Genomic DNA, 26,165 nt, shown 5'->3' with positions numbered 1-26,165 from the left:
AGCAGCAGAAGGCGCTGTCACGACTGCCAGCTTCACACCGACGGCCTAGGCTGGCAGCCGGCGCGCTCGGATTTGCTGCCGCAGATCGTCGAGCAAGGGAAGGTTTGATTGGCTGGTGAAGTCACGTGAGGCGGAGGCTGCTGGCCATTGACAATAAACATGGAGTCGATCTTTCATGAGCGGGTGAGTTTTTTGGGATTTTTTTGCGGAGGTTTGCAGGTCAGCGTGGTGTGACTTTTGTCGTCGGTTGGCTGTCTGAACCAATGTCTCGGCATTCTTATAGTGGCAGTAGAGAGTAGCGACTCGGTTTCCTCTTTCTCAGGGGAGAGCTGGGGCCCGCGCGGTGATGCTGGTGGCCTGTTCGGCTCTGCTAGGCTTGCTGGCTCTTTGGGCCGACAAAATGTTGTTACTGGAGATCTGAGAAGGTCAGGTCTGAGCTTCAGCCTTTCCTCACACAGTAACTGCTTCTATTGGGCCTTGAGAAATAGATCTCAGGTACGAGAAAGTGCAGGCTACAGCTGCTTATGCTTCTTGAGAGAGTTCGCATGGCTTAGAGATGAGCGTGAAGATGTACCCGTGCATCTAGCTGGGCTTGGTTGGAGTTGTGTAAGGAACAAGGAAAAGCAGAGCTGTTAAGGAAATCCTGATTGATGTACTGTGCTTCTTTATGCCGAATAGTGTTGCTGTTCTGGAGGACAGATGCTTCTGTGAAATGTGATTTATCCAGGTTCCCAAATATGGTTTGTTTGTGCTTTAATGCTACTAAAATGTAATTATGATTTTTAATTGTACTTTGCCAATGGCTCTGCACCTGTATTGTGTTAACACTTAGATTTTATACACTTTCCTCATGCATAATGGTTGGTTTACTTTGCAAATAAAGCCAGACAGCTGTATAACTTATATTTAGAGGAAAAAAAATTTAAAAACAACTATTCTGGAATCCATAGAATCTGAAGAGTATTCTTACAAACCAGGTTTGGCTTGCAAAACTTGGCAAGCACTGTGGTATTATACAGCTGCTGCTTAAAGAATGAGTGTTGGGTTTCAGCCATTATGCTGCTGCTACAGTGACACTGAGTTTCAGTCTACGTTTTAAAATGTGTTGAAAAAAAGTGTACTTTTCTTTCCTATCGCATGATGAGATGAGAATTTATATTTTTTTTACAAGTAAGTTGCATTCTAGCTTAATTGCAAAATGCTCCTGAAATAGAAATGACAAAGCATAATACATTCAAAGTTATAAGCTTATTGTAATTTGTAGTCGCTACAGGCTTTGCTTAAGGCAGGGTACAGTCTTGGGTGTCTCACATGTGAAACAACTCTTCTTGGGTCAGTCACAAAGTTACATCCCAATGCCTGTTTTAAATTGGAGTATTTGATTTTTTTTGAAGGTATTGTTTAGTGGAAGTTTTTACTGAACCTTTTGTGTTTCCTAGTAAGGTTTGTTTTTCTCCCCCCCATCAAATGTGCTGTCTCAGTTCCTGCCAAAAGTGCCACATATATATGCACACCCTCGCTTGAATCTGTGCACTTCAAATGTTCCCATAAAAAGGCATTAAAAATATCATGTTAATAAAGGAAGTTTAATATAACAAAGACCTAAACAATATGGCATTTTTAACAGGACAGTGACAATTTCAGAAATTATGGCTTAAGGAGCTGATATGTTAGAAGCTACTCCTTTCTTTGATAAGATGCGAGTGGTTGAAAACACTGAAAGCAGTTTATATCAGGATAGGTTTAAGCAAAGGGATTTTGGATTGTGGAAAGATGCAGTATTTTTAGTGGGGGGAAAATGCTAGAAATTAATGCCTAAAACTATAAGATCAGTTTTCTGCATTTTGCACTTAACATGTTAATTTTGCATATGAAGACATTTATTACTTTAAGATAAAAGTGTACAAATAGAGAAATGTTCTCTTAGTGAATTTAAGACTTCAGCTTGTCATGCAACCAATTTTCAAAGGTACTTTAATATCTCTCTTTGTTTTGAAATCAGTTTAGTTTGATTCTGCTGGAGAAACCGGTGATGCCTGAGCAGGTTCTCCTGTTTTAGTTTTACCATATGACCAGCAGCAGGGATATAGTCCCTCCCAGCACAGGGAGGTGTGCTAATATTTCGTCTTGTGCTTCTTTTTGAGGGAAGGACATAGTAGTGCTTTAGTAGAGAAAATAATCAGTTGTCCTTTGAGTAAATAAAGTATTGGGGGGGGGGGGGGGTGCTCGTTATCATCAAATTGATGGGAGGGTTCTATTTTATAGCTTGCAGTATGGTACATCTGAAGAATTTATCGTGTTTTGGGTGAGTGTGGAAGGCAGGGAATTTGCCAGAATGAAGTGGTGGAGTCGTTTTTACAGAGTAAAACATTTAACATGATTTTTTTCATTCTCTTTGGTATTTTTTCTCTTCCAATGTTAGCAAGAAGGCTCACTGTGTGCTCAGCACTGTCTGAACAATTTGCTTCAAGGGGAGTATTTTAGTCCTGTTGAATTATCCTCTATTGCACAGCAGTTGGATGAGGAAGAAAGAATGAGAATGGCAGAGGGAGGAGTGTCTAGTGAAGAATATAGAACATTTTTACAGGTAAAATCATCTTCATTTGAGGTTGTTTGGTATTTCTTTGATACTTAGTATTGTGTAGCACATACCTGCTATTCTTGCGTAGCTGGAGAAGTTTAATTTCCTAGTGCTAAAACTATTAAATTTATAAGGCCTTTTCACATGCACATCTTAAATTTGGCATTGTCAAGTATTACTAGTACAGCTTTACAATAATTCTACAAAAAGCTGCATCTTAGAAGTAGAAAGGCCAGGCATGATGAGGAGGAGCATTAGCAATTTGCCTTTTGTAAGGCAGTGGCAGAATTAGGAACAGAGGTTCCCATGCCTGCCTGTCTTTTAAGCACCAAGCATTTCTAATTTAAAGGTTTGACTTTTTAATTAAAAAGCTGATATGGGCATTGTAATTACCCTTGCAGACTAGGAATTACTGACTTGTTGCTTTAAGTATGTGCAGTTATGTTTATTTTCAAAACTGAATTATTTCTGACCTTTTATGCTTACACTGTTTTTTCCCTTTTCTCCCTTCCAACCTCACACTGAGCAGCAGCCTTCAGTAAATATGGATGATAGTGGATTCTTCTCCATTCAAGTAAGCCCAGCTTTATATTGACAGAATGTTTAACTTATGCATTGTGCCTTTTCATCTAGTTTCCAGTTTATAGGCTTAATAGAATTAAGTGTGGGACTTTTAAGTCTTCACAGTGTTTTCCATTTAAGAGCAGTGACTTGCAGTTTTTTCATTTATGGGCCCTGAAACACATAGTGGAAGCATGAACTCCTGACTTGCGGTATGACACCTGTTGGCAATAAGCCTGATTTCCAATTTGCTTCTTAGGGGCACTTTGAGTGCCTTGGCTCTTACAGGGTACAGATGAAAAAGGAGACTTGAACTTGTTTTCTGAAATTACAGACTGTAAAGCCCTTGGTAATGATTACAGCTTACCACAGCAACCTGAAGAATGGGAAAAAACTGCACTATCTGCATTCTGATTTTTATAACACACTGTGTGAACACTTGAGAGCTGTGAGATTTTGGTGTTTTGGGGTGAGGGGGGTTGTTTGTTTGTGTTTTGGGTTTGTGGGGGTTGGTTTTTTTTTTTTTAGGGTTTTTGTTTGAGGTAGGATTTTTTTGTTTCTGTGGTTTTTTTTCTGTTTGGTTGGGGTTTTTTGTCCTGGGGTCATAACGAAAAAGTAATAATAAATATTTTTAAAGGAATGGGAAAGAAAAGGTATTGAATACCAAACTGAGGCTTATGGCTAGAGCTGATGACAATGCTTTGCACCTTTAGTTGTCTCCCAAGCTTTCAGAGATGCTTGTCAATGTTTCAGAGTCCCTCAAGGGCCTCTTCTCCTATGGCAGTACAGGGCTGTCTTTGGTGAAAAACTGTTTTGCATTTCTTGTATTCTTGATTGTGCTGCTTCAGTATTGAAGCTGAAAAAAATGCTTCCTCGTTTTCTGCTTTTTGTCCTGTCATTGTTGTGCTCACTTGTTACATAGTTGCCTTGCTGAGAGGTATATGGATTGTTAATTTAAATTTCCTGCGGTGTTGAGATAGCTTTAAAGAGTCGTTGTACAAGGATTTGTGATAATGTACCTGACCCTGTGACAACTGAGTGGTGCAAAACTTTCCAATAGTCACTGTAGGAAAGGCAGGCATTGTATTGCAGGGAGGGAATGCAGAGTGGTACATTGAGAGCAGAGAGATGACAACTTAGGAAATGTTTGTGGGAGGTGAAGTTACAGATTGTCTAGTGCAGCAAGCTTATTAACACATCTCAGTTAAAACACTGGGTTTGTTACTTTCTCTTAGATATGGTGCATTAAGCTGGCTTGTGGATTCATGACAGCTGTGTTTTGAATAATGTGAATCTTAGGTTTCCTAGCTATGTTTTGAAATCTAAGATTTATAAAAACAGTATGATTGTTGATAGCAGCTAATACTTCATTGTTTAAATTTAGATTTGACTTGCTTGACTTACAAAAAGTGCTGTTTTTTGACAGGTTATAAGCAATGCCTTGAAAGTTTGGGGTTTAGAACTAATCCTCTTCAACAGCCCTGAGTATCAGAGGCTTGGAATCGACCCTGTGTAAGACATTTATTTTCCTTAGCACACTACTTTCATTTTACTGGAAAAATAATACTTGATGATTTAAAAATACTGTTTCAAGCTCTGTTACATTATGATGCTTTCATCTCCTCCGTCTTTAATTTTTTTCATTTTGGGGGTATATATGAGCATCTGTCCTCTGTGCCTTCATGATATTTCAGTATCTGTGACATCACAGGTATATGGAGGTCTCAATAACGTTGACAACTCCCTAAATGTTACCAAAGTAGTACAAGTACTCTGTTGTATTACTGGAATTTTATTATTTAAGTTAAGTTAGTGGTATTAAAGAACTTAAATATTAATATGCACTCCAATATTAGAGTATTTAATTTTATCTATACCTTTTGTTTTTCTTTTTTTTTTTACAGAAATGAAAAGTCATTTATTTGTAATTATAAGGAACACTGGTTTACAGTTCGAAAGTTAGGAAAACAGGTGACATTGCCTTTTTTTTTTTAACTTAAAAATTGATTTCAGAATCGGGGTGGAAAAGTGGTTACGAGCAGACCATGTGTTGGCCTCCTGACAACTTTTGTGTCGGTTTGTTTCAATAGTATCCTGTTTTACAAAAAACACAAAACCAAATAGTAAATGTTTGTTAGATCACAAAAATGCCTGGCAGCTTTTTAATAATACTTGTGTGGGAAAAGACTCTAGGATCAGTGAACTTGTCCTCTAGGGAACTGCAGCACCAGTATTGTCTGTGTGATGTCTTAAGTTCTTTTTACTTTTTTGTTTTTCCTGCTTGAAAAATTGTGTGGGGAGAGAGTGAGGGTGGAGTCCTAAACTATTATTAGGATCTCTATAGAATGTGAATTTATTTTAGTGCAATACATTATTTACATTGTAAAAATAATTTTGTTTAAATTGACAGTAGGTATAAGAAAAAGTTTAAATATCAGTGCATTAATATTTGTGATCACTAATACCTGTTGGAATAAGGATGGGAAAAGTAGAATAACAGTGTTGCACTATTTTAGTAAAGTTTCTGAAACAGGGGTACTATAAGCAGGAAATAGTTATTGAAGGTGAGGGATGGCCATACAAGTATATGGCACATCTATAATAGCTCAGGTCACATCTGTGTATTTTTTAACACACATGTAGCATTTTATTTCAGTAGCAAATCATCATTCTGGATCTTGCAATGTAAGCCAGTTTGGGGTTTCTTCAGGGTTTGTTTTTTTTTTTTGATCATAGAAAACTTTCATGAATTAAGCTTTTAGTTTCTATGGTTGTGGATAGGAGTCTCTTTACCCATTTGGTTCATTTTTGTAACTGGTGTCTGCGTTGTCATCCAGTAAAAAAAAAACAACAACAAACCACAAAAACCACACATACACAAAAAACCCGAAGACCACAAAAACCCCAAAACCAACCAACCAAAACCTCAAACCAAGCAAACAAATAAAAAAATCCACACCAAACACCCCTTTCCCCTCCAAAAAACCCCAAACTAACCAACAAACAAACAAAAACTACCAAAAAATCCTCCCACAAACAACAACCACCACAGAACGCACAACAAAATTAATTTCTCCTGTGAGTAAACAAACTAAACTGCTGTTGTTCTGCTGTAGTTTAAAAGTATGGCTAATATTTACAAGGCAACTTCTGTATATTTGATACCTAAAAGACTGAATAGTCTCTTAAAAGTATGGGAAAATTACATACATACATATATATATATATATATATATATATATATATGCATACAACCACATTGGGGGGAATTCTGTGAAATAGCATTCTAGCCTAAAATGTTCCAAGTTGGAGGGAGGATGTATTTTGCTTGTACATGTGGCTTGTAACCACATGAAGACAATATTTAGGTGTCTGTTATCTAAAGAGTAATGAGAAAAGATAGACAACATGGGTTGGTTTAGATTTGACCTGCTTCCCTTGTATTTGTTTACGCCCCTGCACCATTGATCTTACCTTTTCCTAGTAGCAAAGGGTGTTGTTGACAAATCAAGTGACTGACAGAATGGTAGAGAGACACTTACCTTTATCCCAGGTGTATTATCATGTGCCCCTGACTGCAAGTCTGTGGCTGCATATATGGAAGTTTGGGTAGATAAACAGGGTACTGATTTTGATAAATGGGTAGTCATTTTTGTGAGAATGGAGATAGAATCCTTATTATCTGAAATGGTGCTTCCTGGTTAAAATTCGATATCGAATGAATATGGTATAAAAAGGCTCTCCAGACTGATTGCAATATATATAGGGTTTTAAAGATAGATTATTCTGTCATCCATGTTGACAATTTTTTTTTTCTTTAGAAGAATTATTATAAATGACTAGCTGTCTTCAGGCAACTAGAAATTCTGTGTATATTTCTCAAGTGTCTCCTGTTGTAATATTAAGCTGTATTATTATCATATTAAATTTGAGTTAATTAATCTTAAAATTACCACAGAAGTAAACAAAAGGCAGAATGTTTTAATGAAAGTATTTCTTGGAAATAATTCAACTTGTATTTATCCAATAATTTCTTAAGCTCTATAGTATTATGTTATGAGGAATTTCTTCCTCATTAGTCTGTATATGGATTGAAAAGTAGGATTGAGCAGAGTTTTGCAAGGATGCCTGAAATAATTTGTCTACCATTACATTTTGCTTTATTTGTTTTAATCTGCCTGCTAACAGTGTTCAGTAATGGGAGACAGTATGCAGTAATTTCCCTACTACAGACCTCTTAGCTGAAGAGTATTTGAAGGGTAACCTTTAGCAGTATAGGTGGTGTTCTTCAACGGACTCTGAATTTGAGATTTTATTTTACTCAATTTATTTCGATATTCCATCATAGAAAATGAGTACAATGTACAGAAGTGGATTACCAAGTAATCGCTATGCTAATTTTTTCTCTCAAACCTTTTTTTTTTGTTTTTCTTCATTACAGTGGTTTAACTTGAACTCTCTCTTGATGGGTCCAGAACTAATATCAGATACATATCTTGCACTTTTCTTGGCTCAATTACAACAGGAAGGTAATAGTAACTTGCAGATGTTAAATGTCATTAATTAAAAGTAATAATAATTTTAGAACTTGTGTTAACTACCCTTAGTTTTGTGATTTGAAATACTGAAATAACGGAAGTCCTTATAACAAAAGGTAGAGCCTTACATTATAATAAACTGCACAGCATTGTGTTTCATAGGGTATGCATTTCAGAGTGTTTATGCGTGCACCTTAATGCTGTAGGCTTACGATTTGTTTTTCTCAGGTTATTCCATATTCGTAGTAAAAGGTGACCTGCCAGAATGTGAGGCTGATCAGCTATTGCAGATGATTCGGGTACAGCAGATGCAGCGACCAAAACTAATTGGAGAAGAGACAGCCCAGTCAAGAGATCAGAGGTAAGGTAAACAGAGAGTTCCTTTGAATAATGTTCATGGTTAACGCCTACAAGGAAACAACCCTCTTGTAGAATTAATTAGAAGTACCTTGAGTGCAGTACACTTACCACTGTTGCATACCATAAAAGCAAGTTGATAGAATACAAACATGGTGTGTTTTTAAATGGGCAAAAGCTACTTTAAAAGAATTCAATCTTTCCACGTGCATATATGTTTTTAACTTCAATATTATGATATTTTTCCAACTATAGTAAAACGGGTAGCAAATCTTACCAAAACAGATGGTTAGTAGTAATCAGTTGTTAATTAAGACTGGCTTGTGCCAGAACAAGGAACCTGTATCTGAGTTCTACATCATTTAAATCACACAGCATTCCCTTTGGAATACTTTCATTGTAAATGTAGTGCCGCTCTGTTGTGATGCATACTGCTAATAGGAAACATGCTTGAAAGCATGTAGATTACTACTTCTACAATAGCTTTATCACACTTTTATAGTGATTAAATTGCATACCAATAAAAATGCTTAAGAGGAATTAATTCATCATTATTTATTCCACTTTGTAAAGGTAAACTGGTAGAATAAAGGTAAATTGATGGATAAAAAAAAAAACAAAAACAACAAACTATGTGCAGTTACGTGGAAAGTGTATATAATTTCCAGAGGATCTATATGTGGTCGTGAAAGCTTCCTAAGGAGACAAGATGCAGTATTTTCTGCTGATGTAACTGTTTAAATAGCAAGAGGTTCAAATACTGTGTATTTATTGCTTTTTGTAGGCTTACTATTTTTGAAGTTTTTCTATTGAGCAGGTTCTTGTCAGCGTGCATGGATTTAGAATTCCTGTATTTTCATTTTCACAGCTACAGGCTCTGCCTGCAGCCCCTTTGTGCTTTTTCAAGTAGAAATGAAAATACTTGTTTATAGGCACAGTAGAAATGTTTTTTCCAAAGTTTACAAAAATCCTTAAATCCTTTAAATCTCACAGTAGAAGTTAATAAAATTTCTGTTGGAATTCTGCTATAAATTAATCTATTCACAGACTACCCAGAAGTGATGTGGACCAAGCAATAGAAGTTAACCATCCTTTTGATGGAACAGGCATGTTAGATGAGGATGAAGAGAATTTTCAGAAAGCACTGGCTCTGAGTAGGCAGGAAATTGATATGGAAGATGAAGAAGCTGATCTTCGCAGAGCCATTCAACTCAGCATGCAAGGTGCAGTGCTCATCTAAATTTCTCTTGCAGTGTTCATGTTGCTTTACGTGATAAGTGCATACTGAAATCTGTTTCAGTCAGCCACCTTTTCCAGCACGCATCGGGCTTTCTGAAATGATGGGCTCTGAGGCATGGAAGGACTATCCATGATTTCCTGTAACTACCTCCATTTTGCTTTTTGAAAAGTCTTAACTTTAATGTTTGCGTTGATCATGAGGAAGCAAGACTAAATGGTCAAAGGGTGGCAGGAGGGAACAGTCCTAAGGTGAGGAGGAGAGATAGTGTCAAGTGAAGTTAACTAGGTGGTATTTCTTCAGGTTGGAAGACATTTTCTTAAGCTGTATTTCATGCACTAACTACATGTTACTGTAATTAGTAGGATATGGCATGTTCTGGTTTTAGGTAGTCGTCGAAGTGACTTCCCAGCCTCAGTACCACGCAGTGTTCCTCAATCACCCCACACCAGTCAGACTGACTCCCTTTCTTCAGAAGAACTGCGAAGGAGAAGACAAGCATATTTTGAAAAGTAAAGTAGTTGACAGAAAACCACATGCAGAAGTACATGTGTAATTTTCAGTGCTTTTGGGGTGCAAATGGATTTCTGAGGTCCAGCTTTATACTCTTAACCTGTTTTCCTAAAAGTACATGAGCTCTGCTATTCTCAGTTGGTTCCTGTGAAGAAGAGAAACCTGTAAATAAGAGGGGATCTGTTAGTGCAACATCAGTCATGTAAAGAAAGAAAAAAATGTTACAGAAGTATTTTCAATTAAATCCTGTAAATAGCTATAATTATCTTCCTGAAGTAAAATATTTGCTCTCTAAGGCATTGCTTCTGGTAATGATGCCTCTAATATGCATCACATGAAAGCTTTCTTGATGATAATTTACATTGCTGTGTTGGAATACCTTCTTAATACATAGTTGGGGTATTGTAGCTTTTCCGCATTGTAGCTTTTCTCTGTGTCCTAGTGGTAGAGGAAATAAAGATCAGGGAGAAATGCTATGGATGGGAAGAGTTAGACTTTGCATGAGATGATAAGAATGCTGAACATCCAGAATCTGGGGATATAATGATGTGGCTTGGAATATAGTATTGGGAAGACAGGTGTCTGAAGGTTAGAGTGAAATGATTAAAGAGATTTTAGGTGCAGGAGTGTTACTGTATCAAACAGTTTCTACTTGCTTCTACTTCTCATTCTTGAAACAGACTTGAAACAGGTCTATACTGATGTTAGTCTTACTCTTAAATTTGTAACACTTTCAGGCAGCAACAACAGCTGCAGCAGCAAGATAGAGCCCCTAAGGTACATGATAAGCCAACTCTAAGCTCGGGCACTCCAGAAGCTGATTCAGGTATTGCTTGTTAAACTGATTTCAAACACCGAAATGATGTCTTTTCGACCCTTCTTGTCCACTGTTTCCTAATTTTCCTGTCTGCCTACTTCATTAGTCCAGCAGCAATTCAGACTATCACAGCCATTACTCTTTGACAGTGAAGAGCATTACTATTAGGCCATTTGAGTTCTGGCTTTGATCTGTTTTCTTTGGCTTGAACATTACAAATTGTAATCTTTATTTGTGCCAAGAACTTGTTTACTAAACGACTTTTAAAGTTTCATGACACTATAATAAACTTGCACTAATTCTGTCAGGTATTACTTCAATCAGTTTTCAGTAGAACATAAGGCTTTGGTAGTATTAGGTATCAATGACTCAAAATGAATGTGTATTTCCTGTTGCGGATTGACTGTTTTGGATGGTTATCTAGTGCAAAACTATTTTAAAAAACAAGGCCATAACGAGTTTTGAGGGTGGGGTGTCGACAGATAGGTGTGGACAAAAGGAATAATGAAAATATTTAACTGGAGTTGAGAACTTGCTTTGTGCATTTACTACAATGAATATGCATTTATTTTCTTCAGGAGGTGATATGAGTGAAGAAGACATGCTTCAAGCAGCCATGAATATGTCTCTGGAATCTGTTAGAAACCACTTGAATGCAGAAGAGGAGAAATGACATAACATCTTTTTTTTTCCTTTATTATTGTCAAAACACTAAATCTCCATTAACATTCTACTGTATGGATGTTGCACAAGCAGGGTTCATTTCAGTTATGGAAGCAGGGCTGGAGGTCAGAGGTTAGAGGGAATCTGCAAATGCAAAAAGATTGCACTAATCTAGAAAACTGTAGCACTCCTACCACAGAACACCTTCACAAGAGTAGCTGTATTAAAATTACTTCAACTTCTCTCTTGAACAAAGTTAGACAAGTATAGCAGCTGTAACTTGCATTTAAAAAACAAGCTTAAATTGTTTTGAAGAATTCTGTGGAAAATAGAGAAGATACCAAACCCAGCTGATTTTTCTTCAGTACTAATGGAAAAAATAGACACAAGTAATAACTTGTGATTATAAATGACTAAGTTCTTTATAAGAAATCACTTAAAATGGGGGAAAAAACCCAACAGAATTTAATTCTATCTTAAATATTTTTTTTGCTGGTTGTTTATTCTGAATGACTTAGGTCAATTTTCCCATCTTGCTGTCCACTTTTAAAATGACCTATTCTCCATAAGAAATACCCAAAAGCGAAAAATTAGCAATTCAAGAGAAAATTCTTCAGTGTGTTGTTGACTTATGGCATTCTAATACTTTCTGATTTTACTTTCAGTTCCAATAGTAAAATTTTCAGATCTGTGTTTAAGGTAGAATTTTTTCACTGGTCTAATCTCTTTTTGGCAGATAACTTGGTGCCTTTGGTTTGTTGCTTCTTTGTTTGTTAGTTGTTTGGGTTTTTGTGGGGTTTTTTGTTTTGGTTTGGTTTTTTTTTGTTTTTTGTTTTCTTATGCTCTTTCTAGTTATACAACTGTCTTTACTATAAAAGGTAGTGCAAATCATTTGGGTTAAAAATTCTGCTTCTGGAGTATTTTTTTTCTACTTCAAGCTCAATCTTTTATTCTGGCCTTTCAGTATGAAAGAGCTGCAACTGACACTAAGGAGGAAGGGGATTTTAGGTGCCATAAAGTCAGTGCCACACACATAAGGTGCATTCCTGCAATCTGAAATGACCCTTGTGCAAGTAGTTTTTTTAAAGAATGAATATTTGTCTGGGTGGGTGTTCTTTCTGAAATGCTTTTTATGAGTGTCCGTCAGAATGTTGCATCTTTTTCAGGAATGGCCTTTATTCATGCACCTTACAGGTTTTTTTTTTTTTTTTATCATGCTGTTTCTGATCCTAAGAAAAATTGGGGAGCAAAATATGTGAGATAGCTTATGCTATTGGTTGTAAGACATGTGTTTGGATATACAGAATGTATGTGCAGCAGGGTGACCAAACCTGACTTTCAACTTCCATGCAACAGTTGAGATGTTTCATTTTCCTAAAGGGTGCTTGAAATACAAATTCTGTTTACATATAAACTGTGTTTAAGTATGTCATAGATAAGAGTATGTAAGCTGTAATCCACTTAATGCATTAACAGTTGGCACAGGCATTCTAAGACTCCTTTGAAGATAACCCCAAATTTCTTTACAGAAATACTCTAGTTATGCCATTGCACAGTGGTTACATTTAATTAATTAGTATGAAACAAGTGGTAGCTAGATGGAATTACACATTCAGCGTCAAGTAGCACTGTACATGAAAGGGCTCTTACCTCTCAGTAAAGATTTGTTTACAGCAGTGGTTTCTTGATAGTTTAGAATATTATTGTATTATACATAATTGGGCTAAATTCTGGTTTCCTTGTTATTGTGCTGAATTTCCACTAATGTCACCAGAACCACTGGTACGTGTAAGACTATGGATTTTGATGTGACAGCACTGCTTTTTAAAAACTGATTTATAACTTTCTTTTAAAAATAATCCTGTTGTGCATATTGCAATTAATATCTAATGTCTCAATTTAATATAACTAAGCAGTGGCTTTAAAAGGCCATGTGGGCATACACCATTTTGAAATGCTATATTTTTAAGTATATGAATTTCAGCTTTCAGTTTAAAATTTATATGAAACTGAAAACAGGAATCTCTAAAGCATTGAATTATTTCTTATGTGTTGGTAAATCATCTGCAGCTTTAATTTACCTTCTTTTGTTGTGCCATAAACTGATTCTGAAGTAAGACTCATTTGTGTAAATAGATATAGGTTGTCAATTTGATACCAGTATATGGAGCTTGGACCATTTATCTTCTAAGAATATAATGAAAATGTGTTATTTCTATAGCTGTAATATATAGCAGCCCTAGATTTGGGAAAAAAATGTGATTAAGTGTGATCCATGTGATTACGTATTTTTATAATTACAAAAGCATGGAGTTTTGCATTTGAACTTTCATGTCACTGCAAGTTCATCACCCAAGTGTTTTAGTATTTAAGGAACATAAAGTAACAGTGCCTGAAAAGCACATCTGTGTCAGTCACCACAGGGCTAACCATATTCCTTTCTACGTAAGAGACACTGTCACTCTACAAATGCTAATTAAATTTTCAGAGGAATGTCACGTTAATGAAGTAAGCATATCTGCCTAGTCAGGCAGTAAGAGGTAGCAATTCTAGCTACATGTGTTAATTGCACCAAAGGAAAAGACTAATTGCTGAAGATACCTATTTTTATAACCCAGGCCTAAAGTTCAGAATGTGCAGACTTGCCAAGAAGCTGTCAATAAAAAGCTGATCTCATTTTTATGGTGTGCATTCTTTCAGTGATAAACCCTTCTCAACGTGGCTGAACTGTGCTCTTAAGGCATTTACTAGTTTCATCTGGTGTCTAGTCTTTCTTTGCATTTCAGACATGGAGGGAATGCTTTAGTATTTTACCTGCCATAGTCCTCTCCTTCCCCAATTATGGTTCTTCAGAATGTTAAAATACAGGAGATGTTTCAACTGTTTTTATCAAATAATGTTTTTACTTTTTTAAGAAAACCAAATACTTGTTACACTGAGGTGATGTTTTGTTTGGTTGGTTTGGTTTTATGGAGTTCTTGTTTGTTTTGTTGTTGGTTTTGGTTTTGTTTTTTTTCTTTTTTAAACGTTTCCCTCCCCTCCCTTTCGGGTATGGCCACTGTGTGAATTGAGGAGGGGAAATTTGTAAAAGGGTTTGAACAGAAAGGAGTGATGTAGTATTTAAATGCCACTGAACAAAAAGAGGAGAAAAACCTTGTCTTTTAAAGCATGAAACTGCTGATGAAATTTTATTTTTTGCTGATGAAATTCTATTTTTTGCTACATGAAGCCTAATGTGTACAGTACAGTGTAGAGTTAGGATTTTGTAAAGGAATTCTTTTTCATCTCTTGCCTAATAGTTGTGTATTTTAGAAATAATTTTCAGTAATAGATTTTTTTCATCCTGAGATTCTGCTTTCAGTATGTCTTTGGTTCTGAATTACTCTACATTTTTTGTCTCTATTTTGTATATATAAAGCATATAACACTGAAAAGATTTTAAAAAAAGTTGAAATGTTTTGTCATTGTTTTCACTGGAAAGTAGCACTGCTGTTTGATATTTTGAAAATGCTCTCCAAATAGGCACAAATATATATGGCTGTATTTGATACCACTTTTTAAAATAAATATGGCTACAGCTTCCAGTGTTTCTCTCTTCACCCAAGTAATGGCATATGTGCTGTCCTTCATATGTGGATTGGGCACAGAATCATCACACATGAAAACATCATCTTTGATGTCCATGGGCTTTGCACCAGATGTGTATATACAGTAGTGGTAAGATAATTTTCTGTTGCTCATACTGGTATTTTTTTTTTTTTTTTTTTTTTTTTTTTTACTCTGATATTCTAAAATGTCTGAGCAAATGCTCCTGTTCGGAAGAAAGTTGGTGCTGATTGTACTTACATCTTTAAAAATCGCATGCTATTTTTAAAATAAGCTACTGCTTCCTGGTTTGCTACCAGAATACACATGGGTGTTACGATGCCATGAGCTGTTTTTATAGCTTACTCTGTCTACAGTATAGACTCGATGATTTCTGTGTACCTTATTGACAATAGATGAAAGTCACTCAACCTATTTTTTTAGCTGGTGTGTAGTGCTGTTTTTTTGTGGTTGGTTTTGGGTAGTGGGGTTTTTTATGTTTGGTTTTTGTTTGGGGGGGCAGAAGGGGTATTGGGGGCAGGAAAGCCTGTGCAGTTCTCGTTTTCTTGACTTTCTGCATTACGTGGTGTAATAAAATGAACCAGAATGATCCAAAGACCTGCATCCAAAGTAGAAGGGGGGTAGTGTCTTAGGAAAGTGAGTATTTTGTGTAAAAACATATTCCAAGATCAAACGTGCCTATCGGCTACTGCAATTTATTAATGACACATGCCCCGAGCTTCTGTGTTACGTAGCAAGGGTTGGATTCATGTTAGTCACAGGCGCTACTCGCCCAGGTCTGCGCTTGGCTGACGCGGCCGTGGCGTACCCGACCCGACTCGCGGCTGGCTTCACCTACCCCTTCTGACCGCTACAGCTTCAGTGCCGCTTTTGGGCTCGCCCAGCTGCACTTCTGCACAGCGTAAGGTGGATTCGATTGTTTATTTTCACACGCGACGAGACAGGCCGGCCGCGCCAGCTGACAGAGAGGGCCCAGGGGCAGGGGCTCGAACTCGGCTATGGACCACAGGCTTGTTTTTATTCCTCTAAAAAAGTATTTTAAAGCGACGCATCCCCAAGAGTAGCCGGGCAGCGCACACGGACACCGCCTCGTCTTCCGTGGGCCACGCCGCCCTCACGACAGGCACCGGTAGCCGATATCAGCTGGCCGGCACTGCCAATCCCCGGTGGCTCCACCACTATCCCGTCATCCTCCGCTGCCGCGTTCACGTCAGAGCAACCTGGGAGACGTTCTAGCCGGTAGCGGCCACTCTCGATGGTGTTTCGGGAGCTGGTGTCATGGCCACCGTCGAGGTGGCAGAGGCTGGAGGCGTCGGGAGGAGCCGCTGAGCTGGGCCGTGCCGTGCTGTGCCGGGGGAATGTGCGTGGCGGAGGGGTCGCCGAGACCGCTTTGCTGAGCCCGCAGCAGGATTCCTGACCCTCTCTAACGGGGAAAAGAGAGGAGAAGGCCGCCCCTTCTCCTGCGGGATCCAGCTGTGAAGGCCGTCCGGTGCGGGGCTGAGTGAGGCCCGGAGCCCTCTGAGCGGCGACGATGGCGTCGTGGTTGGGCGGGCTGGGCTCGGGGCTAGGTCAGTCGTTGGGGCAGGTGGGAGGCAGCCTGTCATCGCTCACTGGGCAGATCTCCAGCTTCACTAAGGACATCCTGCTGGAGGGCGCCGAGGAAGTGGGCGGTAAGTGAGGCTGAGGTGCCGGACCGGTTGGCCGGGGCCGAGAGGGGCGGAGGATGCTTGCCGGCCTGTCTGTGCAGTGCGTGCCTACTAGGATAACCCTGGTTTCGTGACGGAGCCCCCTTCCTTCTGCTGCCTGTGCGGCCTGTACCTGCTGGCCGGCCGCGAAAACGTGGAGCGATACTGCTAAACCGCGGCTTGGTGCCTTTCGGGAGAGCTATTGGCTTTTCCGGCTTTAATTTCGTGGTTTCTTTTTGTTTCCTGTGACCTCAGGATCCGGAGAATAAACAAGCATATTCCCAGGCTATAATAGCAGATGTAAATCTGTTCTAGAAAGGTTCTGAATTGAGTGAAGTGTGTTCATCAGTAATGAAAACAGACAAACCACACTCCTGTTCTGTTTGCTTAGTTTATCTAAAACGCTCTTCGATTAGCTGCTTTTAGAATAGTTTCATTAAACCGCAGAGTAATAGTAGTACTGAGGGGTTTTTGCCAGTGGTGTGATCTAAGTCTGACGTGTCGCACAGGCAAAGGTCCAGTGTTTCTGATGGTTTTGATATTTATATTTCAGTGGGGCACAGGGAAACAAGTAGAGTTCTACCATTCTGCTACCGACAAGTAGGAGAACAAGGTCCTTGTTTCAAAAGGATTAGAAACTAGGATGATTTATACTTGAAACAAAAGCTGAGTAAAATACTCATGAGCTTTCTCAAAGAGCTTTCACAAAAGAGTGGTAAGAATAGCGACTGCATAGAACAGATTTCTGAATGCTCATCTTAAATACGAAATTAAACAATTCTACTTTGCAACTTCACAATTATGAAGTATTGTGAAAGTCTTGTATAAATCTTGTTAGCAAGCTGATACTGCTGGTCTCATGTATGGATGGGGATTTTGCAAAATTGAAGAGAGAAAATTTATTCTGATAACTGCAAAGTTACCTTTTTTATTTTTCTGTAAGACGGGTTTAGAATTGTTTTAAATTCCAAAATCCGTATTAATTTAGTTTGGAAACTTATTTTGTGCTGTAAACTGTGTAGTCATTTAGTGCATTTGTTTTGCCTTTTTAAAAGATAAACTGAGATTTCGCTTCACACATTTGTGATTTAGTTTGTGTAAGAGAGGTGTGCTGATGTTCAATAGTTCCTTCCAGCTTTACTTGATTGTTAGATACTGCTGTGAACAGCTTCTGTTTCCTAAAAAGTTCAGAGTATGTTTTTATGGGTTACTAGCCTTGAGGGTTTAAAAATCTAGTGGCATCCAAGTACTAAGATCTTTGAATAAGATGTGGTCTAAAGAATGCTTTTCAAGCAGTTATTAAAATTATTTTTTTAATTTCATAATGCTTCCTAATTTTTAATATTTTCCCTTACATTCACTGCTTTGCTATCTGACCTGAAGAAGATGTTTTTAATTACAGACTTTAACACCTTCAATTTAGCAGTTTCCATGAGTCAGTAGTTGCCTCTGCAGCCCTTGAGCTGTGTGCATCAGTTGTAAACAGCACATAGGAAATGATGAAATAGAGTATTTACTTGATAATTGTGATTATTTCGAATTTTGAAAGACTGTCAGGGTTGCTTTATAGGCAGTTAAGAATTTCTCATTATTAATAAAAATTAGTATTTCCATTTTTTAATATGGACATGGGAGAAGTAAAGATAGCCTGTTTAAGGAACGTTTATTGTTGAAGGAAGAGTATCCAGGGATAGAATTACCTGCTTTTCGTGTTAAATAAACTGGTATGGTCAATAGTGCCACCTTTGTGAATGAAAGCGAGTCTGATGGGGGGGTTTGTGTCTTTATGTGGGGCAGGGTTTGTGTTTTGTTTGGATTATTTTGTGGAGTTTGGATTTTTTGAGAAAAACTTAGTCACTGTGCATTGTATGGAAGTAATTCTTGTTTTGAAACGTCACATGAGATTAGTGAGAAATGCACAACTGTCATGTCATGGGCAAAGTTTTAAATTAAATACAGATGCAGTAACATAATCAAGTTTAAAAAAGTAATTTCCTTTATTTTAAAGATTAAATCCTTATTTTTCTGTTACTTTTGTGGTCTGATTAAAGCCTAGACAAGAGAGTACTAACAGGTTCAGAAAGACTCTCTAGTCTGATAAACGCTTCTAACAGGGTTTTGAGACAAGCAGCTTTTTGTATTTGCTCAGGAATGAACATTGAAGCAGTCTAAAGTAAGATACTTACATTCATGTAACTGTGGTCTTAACTGATGTCTACTTAACTGGTTAATAGTACTTTTAATAAAAATGAAACTTTTCCCTTTCTTTCAGATGCAGCCACAGAACTCCATGTGTCCAATTCTAGACTGAGAGAAGTAGAAAGTATTAATGCAGCACAAAAATTTGAAGTAAGAAATTTTGGAACATGACTGCGAGTAAAAGCAATAAATAACATTTGTTTCTTGTGAAGGTGAAATATGGCCCTGAAGTTGCTTGTCCTTGGGTAAATCTAGAAACAAGGGGGACAGTGGTGTTAGAATGTGGCTCTTTTTTTGATGACAAACTACCATCACAGTGAAGGGGCACATTTGTTGATTGGAGTGCATGTGGTTTAAGTTTTCATCTTTTGCTAATTTCTGCATTCTGTAGCAGTGCATACCTATTATGTGGACTTGGACTGAAGTAATAGACTTACCTCTGAAAAGCTTGCAAATGCAAAAATCTTCTAAGTTTAATAAATTTTATCTTCAGTATAAAGTGTTTATGTTCCTTGATGCAGGTCTGTCTGTGTTGCTCTACTGTATGGTCATTTTAACACAGCTACAGATGCTCATGCTCTTCCAAAATTCCTTACAAATCCCGTGTCGCCTTGTAGAAGATGACTTTGTATACAAAGGACTTGGTCTTGTGAATTTATGGCTGTAAACATGCAGCTTTTATGTATGTCTGCAGCCCTCAAGAGCACTGAGAAGTAAAGATAGTTAAGACAGTTAAGATATTCCTGGGGAAGTAACTGTTCCTGCTTGTTGTTTTTCTATACTCTTGCTATGTGCTACAGGCCAGTGTCAGAATACTGGACTGTATGGATATTAGCTCCAATTTGTGCTCGCTGGCTGTTCTTAAATCCCACCTGTGGATCATGCTAAGGTGTAATTCAGCTCTGATTTTTTGTTCTTGCCACTTACCTCTGGTCACTGCAAACCTATTTCTGAAAGTGAGCTGAGTCCATACCATATGAAAATGAAAAGCTTGGATGTGAACCTAACTTCAGGCTCACACTTGGAAGTTACTATCACTGTGTGTTTTAGTGAAGTAACATGAGAAATCGGTACAGTTTAGTTGATTTCTTTACTGTTCAGCAGACAAACTTTACTAATTCTATAAAAACTATTATGAATTTACCAACATTAATTTTTCATTTTTGCTAGAACGAGAGACTGAAAAAAGTTTGTAGTGATTTAGAAGAAAAGCATGAAGCAGCGGAGCTTCAAATAAAGCAGTTGTCTGTAGAGTACCGAAATCAGCTTCAGCAGAAAGAGGTAAGGTGCAGCCTGGCCTTAAAAACTTGCAGGGATGGGGCTTCTACCACCTCCCTGGACAACCTGTTCCAGTGTCTCACCACCTGTATTATGGTGTTTAATCTCTTTCTTATAGTTTCTGTGCTAATCCAGTGTAAGTATTATCCAGTTTAGGTTTCTTGGTTTATTAATGTAGATACTGAGATCCTAAGACATATTTCATAGAATCATGTGATATAAACAGAGCTGGCAGCAGATGGTTGAGATATATATCAGTGTTTTTGTTGTTTCTGGAATCACTGTGAGAAAGGATGTTTAACTGCTCTGCATTTCTAATTCAGTTATCTTTAAGGAAGCCAAAATTTCTGATTAAAACTTTTGATGTGCATCATTGCATATTTGTAAAATTTGCATAGTCTGTAAAATATGAGTTAAGACTGCTTTTCTACCTTAGGAGAGTGTGGGGTTTTTCCTTTTTAGTGAAAGGGAAGTATTTTGTGCTGGGGGGGGCGGAGTTGTATGGCTGGTTCACATTTTGTAAGGCCACAAGAGATAAAGTAGGGTCTATTTTGATGTTCTCTTACTCAAATAATGCATTTTACTCTGTATGTTCAGGTGGAGATCAGCCATCTAAAAGCCAGACAGAATGCTCTACAGGAGCAACTGCAGAAAGTACAGACAGCTGCTCAGTCAGCACAGTTAGGAACTGATGTTTTGCCACCAGATACTGCTTCAGCTTCCTATGTTCCTGTGGTCAGACGTTCATCAGGTTTTGAAGGAGATGACATGGATTTTGGAGATATAATATGGTCACAACAAGAAATAAACAGGTTATCCAATAAAGTTTCTACACTTGAATCTGAAGTTGACCACTGGAAGCATGTTGCACTAGTGAGTGGTTTCCCTTTATTTTACCTTCCCCTCTCTCCTCCACATTAGTGTTTTCATTGCATTTAGTGTTTTAAAGTGGGTGTTTTGAAAGTCACACTGTACAGTTTCTAGAAGTGACATGGTTTGATGGAAAAGCTGAAACCAAATGATCTTTTAGTAATTTTCTTGCTGTCATATGACTAGGGGCATATTCAATGACTAACTTCCAAATATTTTTTCTTGATGATTTTATGCATGATTTGTCAAGTTAGAAAGAGGATTTCAGAAACTTCTTCCTGGCTCTGCTATTGACTATTTACTGACAGAATCATACTATTCAAAGTGATAGCTGGATACTTGCATACTGCTTTTACTTACTCTTCTCTCAGTCCTTGATGTATCAGTTGTAATTCATGATCTGCTGAGACAAGGGATCTTTCAAGCTGTTGTTGATGTCAGTCATCGTTTGTAGCCTGATTTCAGAGGTACAGTTTTCCCTTGTGGAAATACTCAGTTAAGCAGCCCTGTTGTCTTATTAGATGCAGTAACACCCACCACCCCAAACCTTTATGTGTTTGCCTGTAATAATAACTGTTTTTTAATGGAAATTTAAAATGTTTCCATTAAAATGCTCTTTTTAAAATATACCAATATTACCATAGGTTTAAATTTTGCTTCACCTTAGCTTTGTTTCCTACTTTTGAATGGAGGAAACACATTAAAAATAACCGTATTTATCACAGTTTTCACATGGATGTGTGATTTTTCTTTTCTCAGTCTTCCAAAGCACAAAGGACAAATGATGCTGAACAAAGTGAAATATGCAAACTGCAAAATATTGTTAAGGTAAGATGACAATTTTGATACACTATTCTTCCTTTATACTTTTATTCTTGTTAGTTTTGCGTATGGCCACGTGACTTGTAAATGTAGTTAAAATACAACTCTAGCAATTGTATCTTCTCTGTTCAAACGCATGTGAGCTTGTAATAGCACAGCAATATTTCAGTCAGCTATACAGCCAACAGTTATTCATAGAAAGGGTATTTATATAGTGGGATGAATATAATATGTAAGCTTAAAAAAAATCAGTATTTATAAGGGCAAGTTACTTTCAGATGATATTGATGACTTATGAGACTGAATCTTAGAGACACAAAGTAATTTCTTCTCAGAAACGTGGTTTTTCATTGAGGACACAAAATACTGTTTTGGATGTCATCCTTGAAAGTTATGAGAGAGATGTCCTAGTATCTCCCTACATTGGTTTAATACTTGATTTTGTGCAGATATATTTTAAAAGGATTGTCTTAACGTGTTTAGAAAAGCCCAAAACAACAAGAACCTTGACCTCGCTTGGGAGAAATCCTGTAATCAATCCTTTCATTTACTAGGGAAAGCTTTTTCTTTCTTTTGTTAATTTTTTTTCCTAAGATTCTGTTCTGTATTTTATCGTTCTCCTTCTCTAATATTTTTAGGAGCTCAAACAGAATTTAAGTCAAGAAATAGATGAACATCAACATGAACTTTCAGTACTGCAGGATGCACACAGACAAAAGCTAGTAGAGATTAGTCGTCGACACCGAGAAGAGCTGAGTGAATATGAAGAGCGAATTGAAGAACTTGAGAATCAGTTACAGCAAGGTCTTTATTACCACATGCTTTCTTTATTTAATGTACAGTGAATTTGTGTTAAAGCATCAAATATGTAACATCATAATAGTTATCAAATACACGATGTTTGGGAATCTCAGTTTTAACTTTAGTTCAGCTTTAAGATGCACATACGTCCTGTTATCTTATATTGCCTTTAGTTGGCTTGAAAACTGGAATGATAGCATTTCATCTTCTGACATACCAGTCTAGAGGGTCACTCTCTATATATATCGAATATTGCTCTCTAAATTCTTAACACCTATTGTGGTTTGGGTTTTTTTTTTAACTTGCACTGAATATAGGTGGGGACAGGATCTCAGTACAAAAATAAATTTGGTGAGAAGTACTACATGCCAGTTGTGTTGCTTGATAAAAGCTCACAGACTGCCATCAAGGACTACTCCATAACCTGTGATGTGACTAGATTGTAGGAGAAGCTTTAGTAGTTCTCACAAGGAGATTTCCATTGTCTTATATTTCGTATTCCATAAAAATCATCCTACCAGTTAAGTTTCCTTTAGGGGCTTCTTTGCAAAAATACATATGATTTGCCTGTAAACCTCTTAAATCTGTTAAAAGTCAGACTTGTGAGGAGTGCATAGTCTCCTTTTGGAAAGAGAGGTACATTTTATTCTTGGAAAGAAGGGAGGTATGTTTGCAACCTCTTCTAAGACAGTACTGATAGGAAGATTATTTCTTAAAATCACAGAGCTCGTAAGACATAATTTGTCTTTTACTGTGTGCTATATGTATATAGCATGCATCTATGCTGCATGTACAGCAAGATTATTTTAATGTGGTCAAAGGCAGGAATCCCATTCTATTTTGCATTAGAAGTGATCTGTAAAATAAATACTGCCTACAGCTTTTGAAGTATTAGAGTATTTTATATTATTTTTGGTTCTGTTTGACAACATGATACAGACTGGGACAGAGGGAAGTGTTAGAGCTTACACTGAAATAAATTCATAAGCAGCGTGCTTTCATTTAACTTTGTACATTTTTGATTACAACTTTTTATACTCTGGAAGTTACACTGTGATGATTGTACAGAACTCTGAATGCTGTGGTAGTGTGGTGGATTTGGAAAAACATCAGTCCTACAAAATGAGATCTTCAGGTGAAAAATTTTGTGCATAATTTAGCAAATAACGTACTGCTTTGCAGCAAATTGTTGCCTATAATAACTGTTCAGCAAATCTTTGGAATTCAGTTAGTGAAATTATAATCAAAGATTTTACACTGGGCTGGATTAGATGGCATTGGACAAATTATTCTTAGAAAATTGAGGCATTCTAAATGCTGATAGATTCTGTCATCTCCCTACCAATACAGGTTGAGTTCAAGTATATTTTAATTAAACTATAAACATGTATGCCTTGCAACACTTACGGTTTAAAATTATGTTGAGCCAGGGATGTGTAATTATTGGAAAAACTGCTTTTCAAACCAGTCATGTATTTATAGCACTGCTTCAAATGTTCGTTCTATTTAAATAAGCTTTCTGTTGAGGGTGATCATGGCTTAGACTGTATCCATCTGCTGGGAGAGGAGATGAAAAAAGAGACTTTCAAGCAGAAGGTCTTCAGTGCTGGCTTTGGTTAATTTTTTTTTTTTTTTTGCTTTCTAGGTGGTGTGAGCACTGATGCCATGGATAACTCTAAAATTAGCGAACAACAAAAAAGTGCTCAGAGTTTTGAAGGAGGCAAATTAGATGAGTTGCAGGTTGTAAAGGACCTAGAGGATGAAATAAGAAAATTAAATCACAAATTGTTTTCTGCCAAAGAAGAAAACAAAACTCTGTTGAAAGAGCAAGAGCTGGCAAAGGCAGAAAAAATTCAAATAACTCAAGAGTATGAAAATCTTAAATCCGACTTTAGTATGCTTCAAAGTTCTGTTGCAGAGCAAGATGCTCTCCTGAAAGAACAGGAGAAGAAGCTCCAATCAAAGACATCACTACCGGAAGATGTTGTCAGACTACAGCAAGCACTCTTAGGTGCAATAATGCCCATAATTATTTATTCTATCTTTAGTATATCTTCACAGGTTTATCACTTTTAATGCTCAGAATTTATTTTAAGAATCTGAATATAAGAATATGTAGAATTTTAAAGTTGCTGAATTAGGAAAGGGTTTTGCCCATTGAGTAAGGCTAAGCAGAGAAGGAGACGTAATCAGGACTAGCCTGATTATCGGAGGGATTTCTGATGAAGTAGGTAATGATGGCTGCGAACTGTTTGATAAGTTTTTCTTTCTTTTGAATTAAGTAAAAGCCTCGATAGAAGTTGTCTGGGTAAATTCTTCAAGCATGCTTTTTGTGTGTAAAGGCAGTCTGTTGCTAGTATCTTCTCCTTGCAGAAATGCTGAAATACTATCTATTGAAGACATATACCTCTATGTGGAAAATCTTTTAATACCGCATAACTGACACACTGTAGTACATAAGTCCTTCTAATGTAGCCTCAGTTGTAAAAATGATGCTCAGCATGTGGTGATTGGTGCATTTGAATCTTTAAAGCCCTGATCTTTATAATCTCAAAATACTGTTAAACTAGTCTCTTTTGAGTGGCAGCGTTCTGTTGGAACAAGGTGGGAGAATGATTTGGTTTTGTTGTTTTTTTTTGGAAAGTAGCAAAATTATGGGTTGTTTTTCTATTACAGAAGCAGAAAATGAAATAGCAAGACTTTCAAGTTTAAATCAGGTAAAGCGATTTCTTAAGTAAACCAACAGAAAGGTTGATAACAGTAGTAACTGATGGAAAAAACAGGTTCTGGTACTATAAATTTTTTGGAGCATTTACACTTGTACATGATAACATCATAATCAAGGAAATAATTGTAGATTAATTATGTAAGCACAAATGGAATTAATAGAAATGATACACCTTGACTTGTGAAACTCCACAGCGTACTCTGTTGAAAACCAGTAAATTTCACCTGTCCTATTACTGTAATGTACATTTAAAAAGTATTAATATGACATTCTGTGAAATTTGTCATTTTTCACTTCTACTTTGGTCCATTTCACTTTTTCCACTATTAGCAGTTGTAAAATATCTCTGTTCTTCCATATAGTAAATTCCATCTTACTGATGAAGTTAAGCGGTGGAACATGCAGTTTCTCTGGAACACACCTTTAGATTTTGGGAAGACTGACTTAGTTTTTTACAAGGCTTGAGAGATTTGGCTTAATTTTCCTTGTATCTGGTAGAGTTTTTCAACTTGTGTCTTTGGTATTTTGCATTCAAGAGTTTTCAAGGCATTCGCCATAAGGATACTATGGAGGTGTCCTTGATTGAAAATTCCTGTCTTGCCAGGCAGCCTACTACATGTTTAGGGAACCTCTTGGAGATAAAATAGGTTATGCCAGAGGTGGCTATTGCTTTACATGTCAGACCATGTTTGTTTGTGCAGAAGTGTAAGTTGTGTTCCTAAGCTTTGTGATAAGAAAATGAGTATGTGTGAACGGTACTGGCAAATACTTCACAACAAAGAATTTGTAATTGGGATAATATTTATGTAGGCTTAGAGAGTCTAAAATAAAAATATATACTTTGCTTTTAATTGTTGGGGGGGAAGAAACTATTTTGAATCTGAACAGTTTATAAATTTTAGCAAGAAA

At 37.1% G+C, this 26,165-nt stretch overlaps 2 protein-coding genes across 2 annotated transcripts in view; both read left to right on the top strand.

The window, feature by feature from the left end:
• The first annotated feature begins 150 nt into the window (after positions 1 to 150).
• ATXN3 (ataxin 3) lies at positions 151 to 11,277 on the top strand. Its single transcript, XM_054400250.1, has 11 exons — positions 151 to 183; positions 2,423 to 2,587; positions 3,111 to 3,155; positions 4,569 to 4,654; positions 5,047 to 5,113; positions 7,584 to 7,671; positions 7,909 to 8,041; positions 9,085 to 9,260; positions 9,663 to 9,786; positions 10,525 to 10,613; positions 11,183 to 11,277. Exons 1-11 carry the CDS (start codon positions 160 to 162, stop codon positions 11,275 to 11,277), a joined length of 1,092 nt encoding a protein of 363 aa, XP_054256225.1. The 5' UTR covers positions 151 to 159.
• A 5,127-nt stretch (positions 11,278 to 16,404) lies between these two features.
• Positions 16,405 to 26,165, top strand: part of TRIP11 (thyroid hormone receptor interactor 11) — a 30,574-nt gene continuing 20,813 nt past the window's right edge. The window contains exons 1-8 of the mRNA XM_054400020.1: positions 16,405 to 16,543; positions 18,831 to 18,907; positions 19,928 to 20,038; positions 20,633 to 20,908; positions 21,665 to 21,733; positions 22,366 to 22,531; positions 24,174 to 24,539; positions 25,205 to 25,245. Coding sequence (XP_054255995.1) covers positions 16,405 to 16,543; positions 18,831 to 18,907; positions 19,928 to 20,038; positions 20,633 to 20,908; positions 21,665 to 21,733; positions 22,366 to 22,531; positions 24,174 to 24,539; positions 25,205 to 25,245 — 1,245 coding nt within the window. The remainder of the gene's footprint in view (positions 16,544 to 18,830; positions 18,908 to 19,927; positions 20,039 to 20,632; positions 20,909 to 21,664; positions 21,734 to 22,365; positions 22,532 to 24,173; positions 24,540 to 25,204; positions 25,246 to 26,165) is intronic.

This window comes from Indicator indicator, chromosome 4 (genome assembly GCF_027791375.1).
Source record: "Indicator indicator isolate 239-I01 chromosome 4, UM_Iind_1.1, whole genome shotgun sequence".
Classification (NCBI taxonomy): Eukaryota; Metazoa; Chordata; class Aves; order Piciformes; family Indicatoridae; genus Indicator; species Indicator indicator.
Note: the sequence above shows the minus strand (reverse complement) of the source record. Positions and strands in the feature narration are given on the sequence as shown.

What these genes read in the sequence shown, in the direction of transcription:
- ATXN3 (XM_054400250.1), top strand. Translation starts at nt 160, where the DNA reads ATGGAGTCGATCTTTCATGAGCGG. An exon ending in GTGGATTCTTCTCCATTCAA is followed by an intron (nt 3,156 to 4,568) that starts GTAAGCCCAGCT and finishes GTTTTTTGACAG; the next exon opens with GTTATAAGCAATGCCTTGAA. An exon ending in AGACAAGCATATTTTGAAAA is followed by an intron (nt 9,787 to 10,524) that starts GTAAAGTAGTTG and finishes TAACACTTTCAG; the next exon opens with GCAGCAACAACAGCTGCAGC.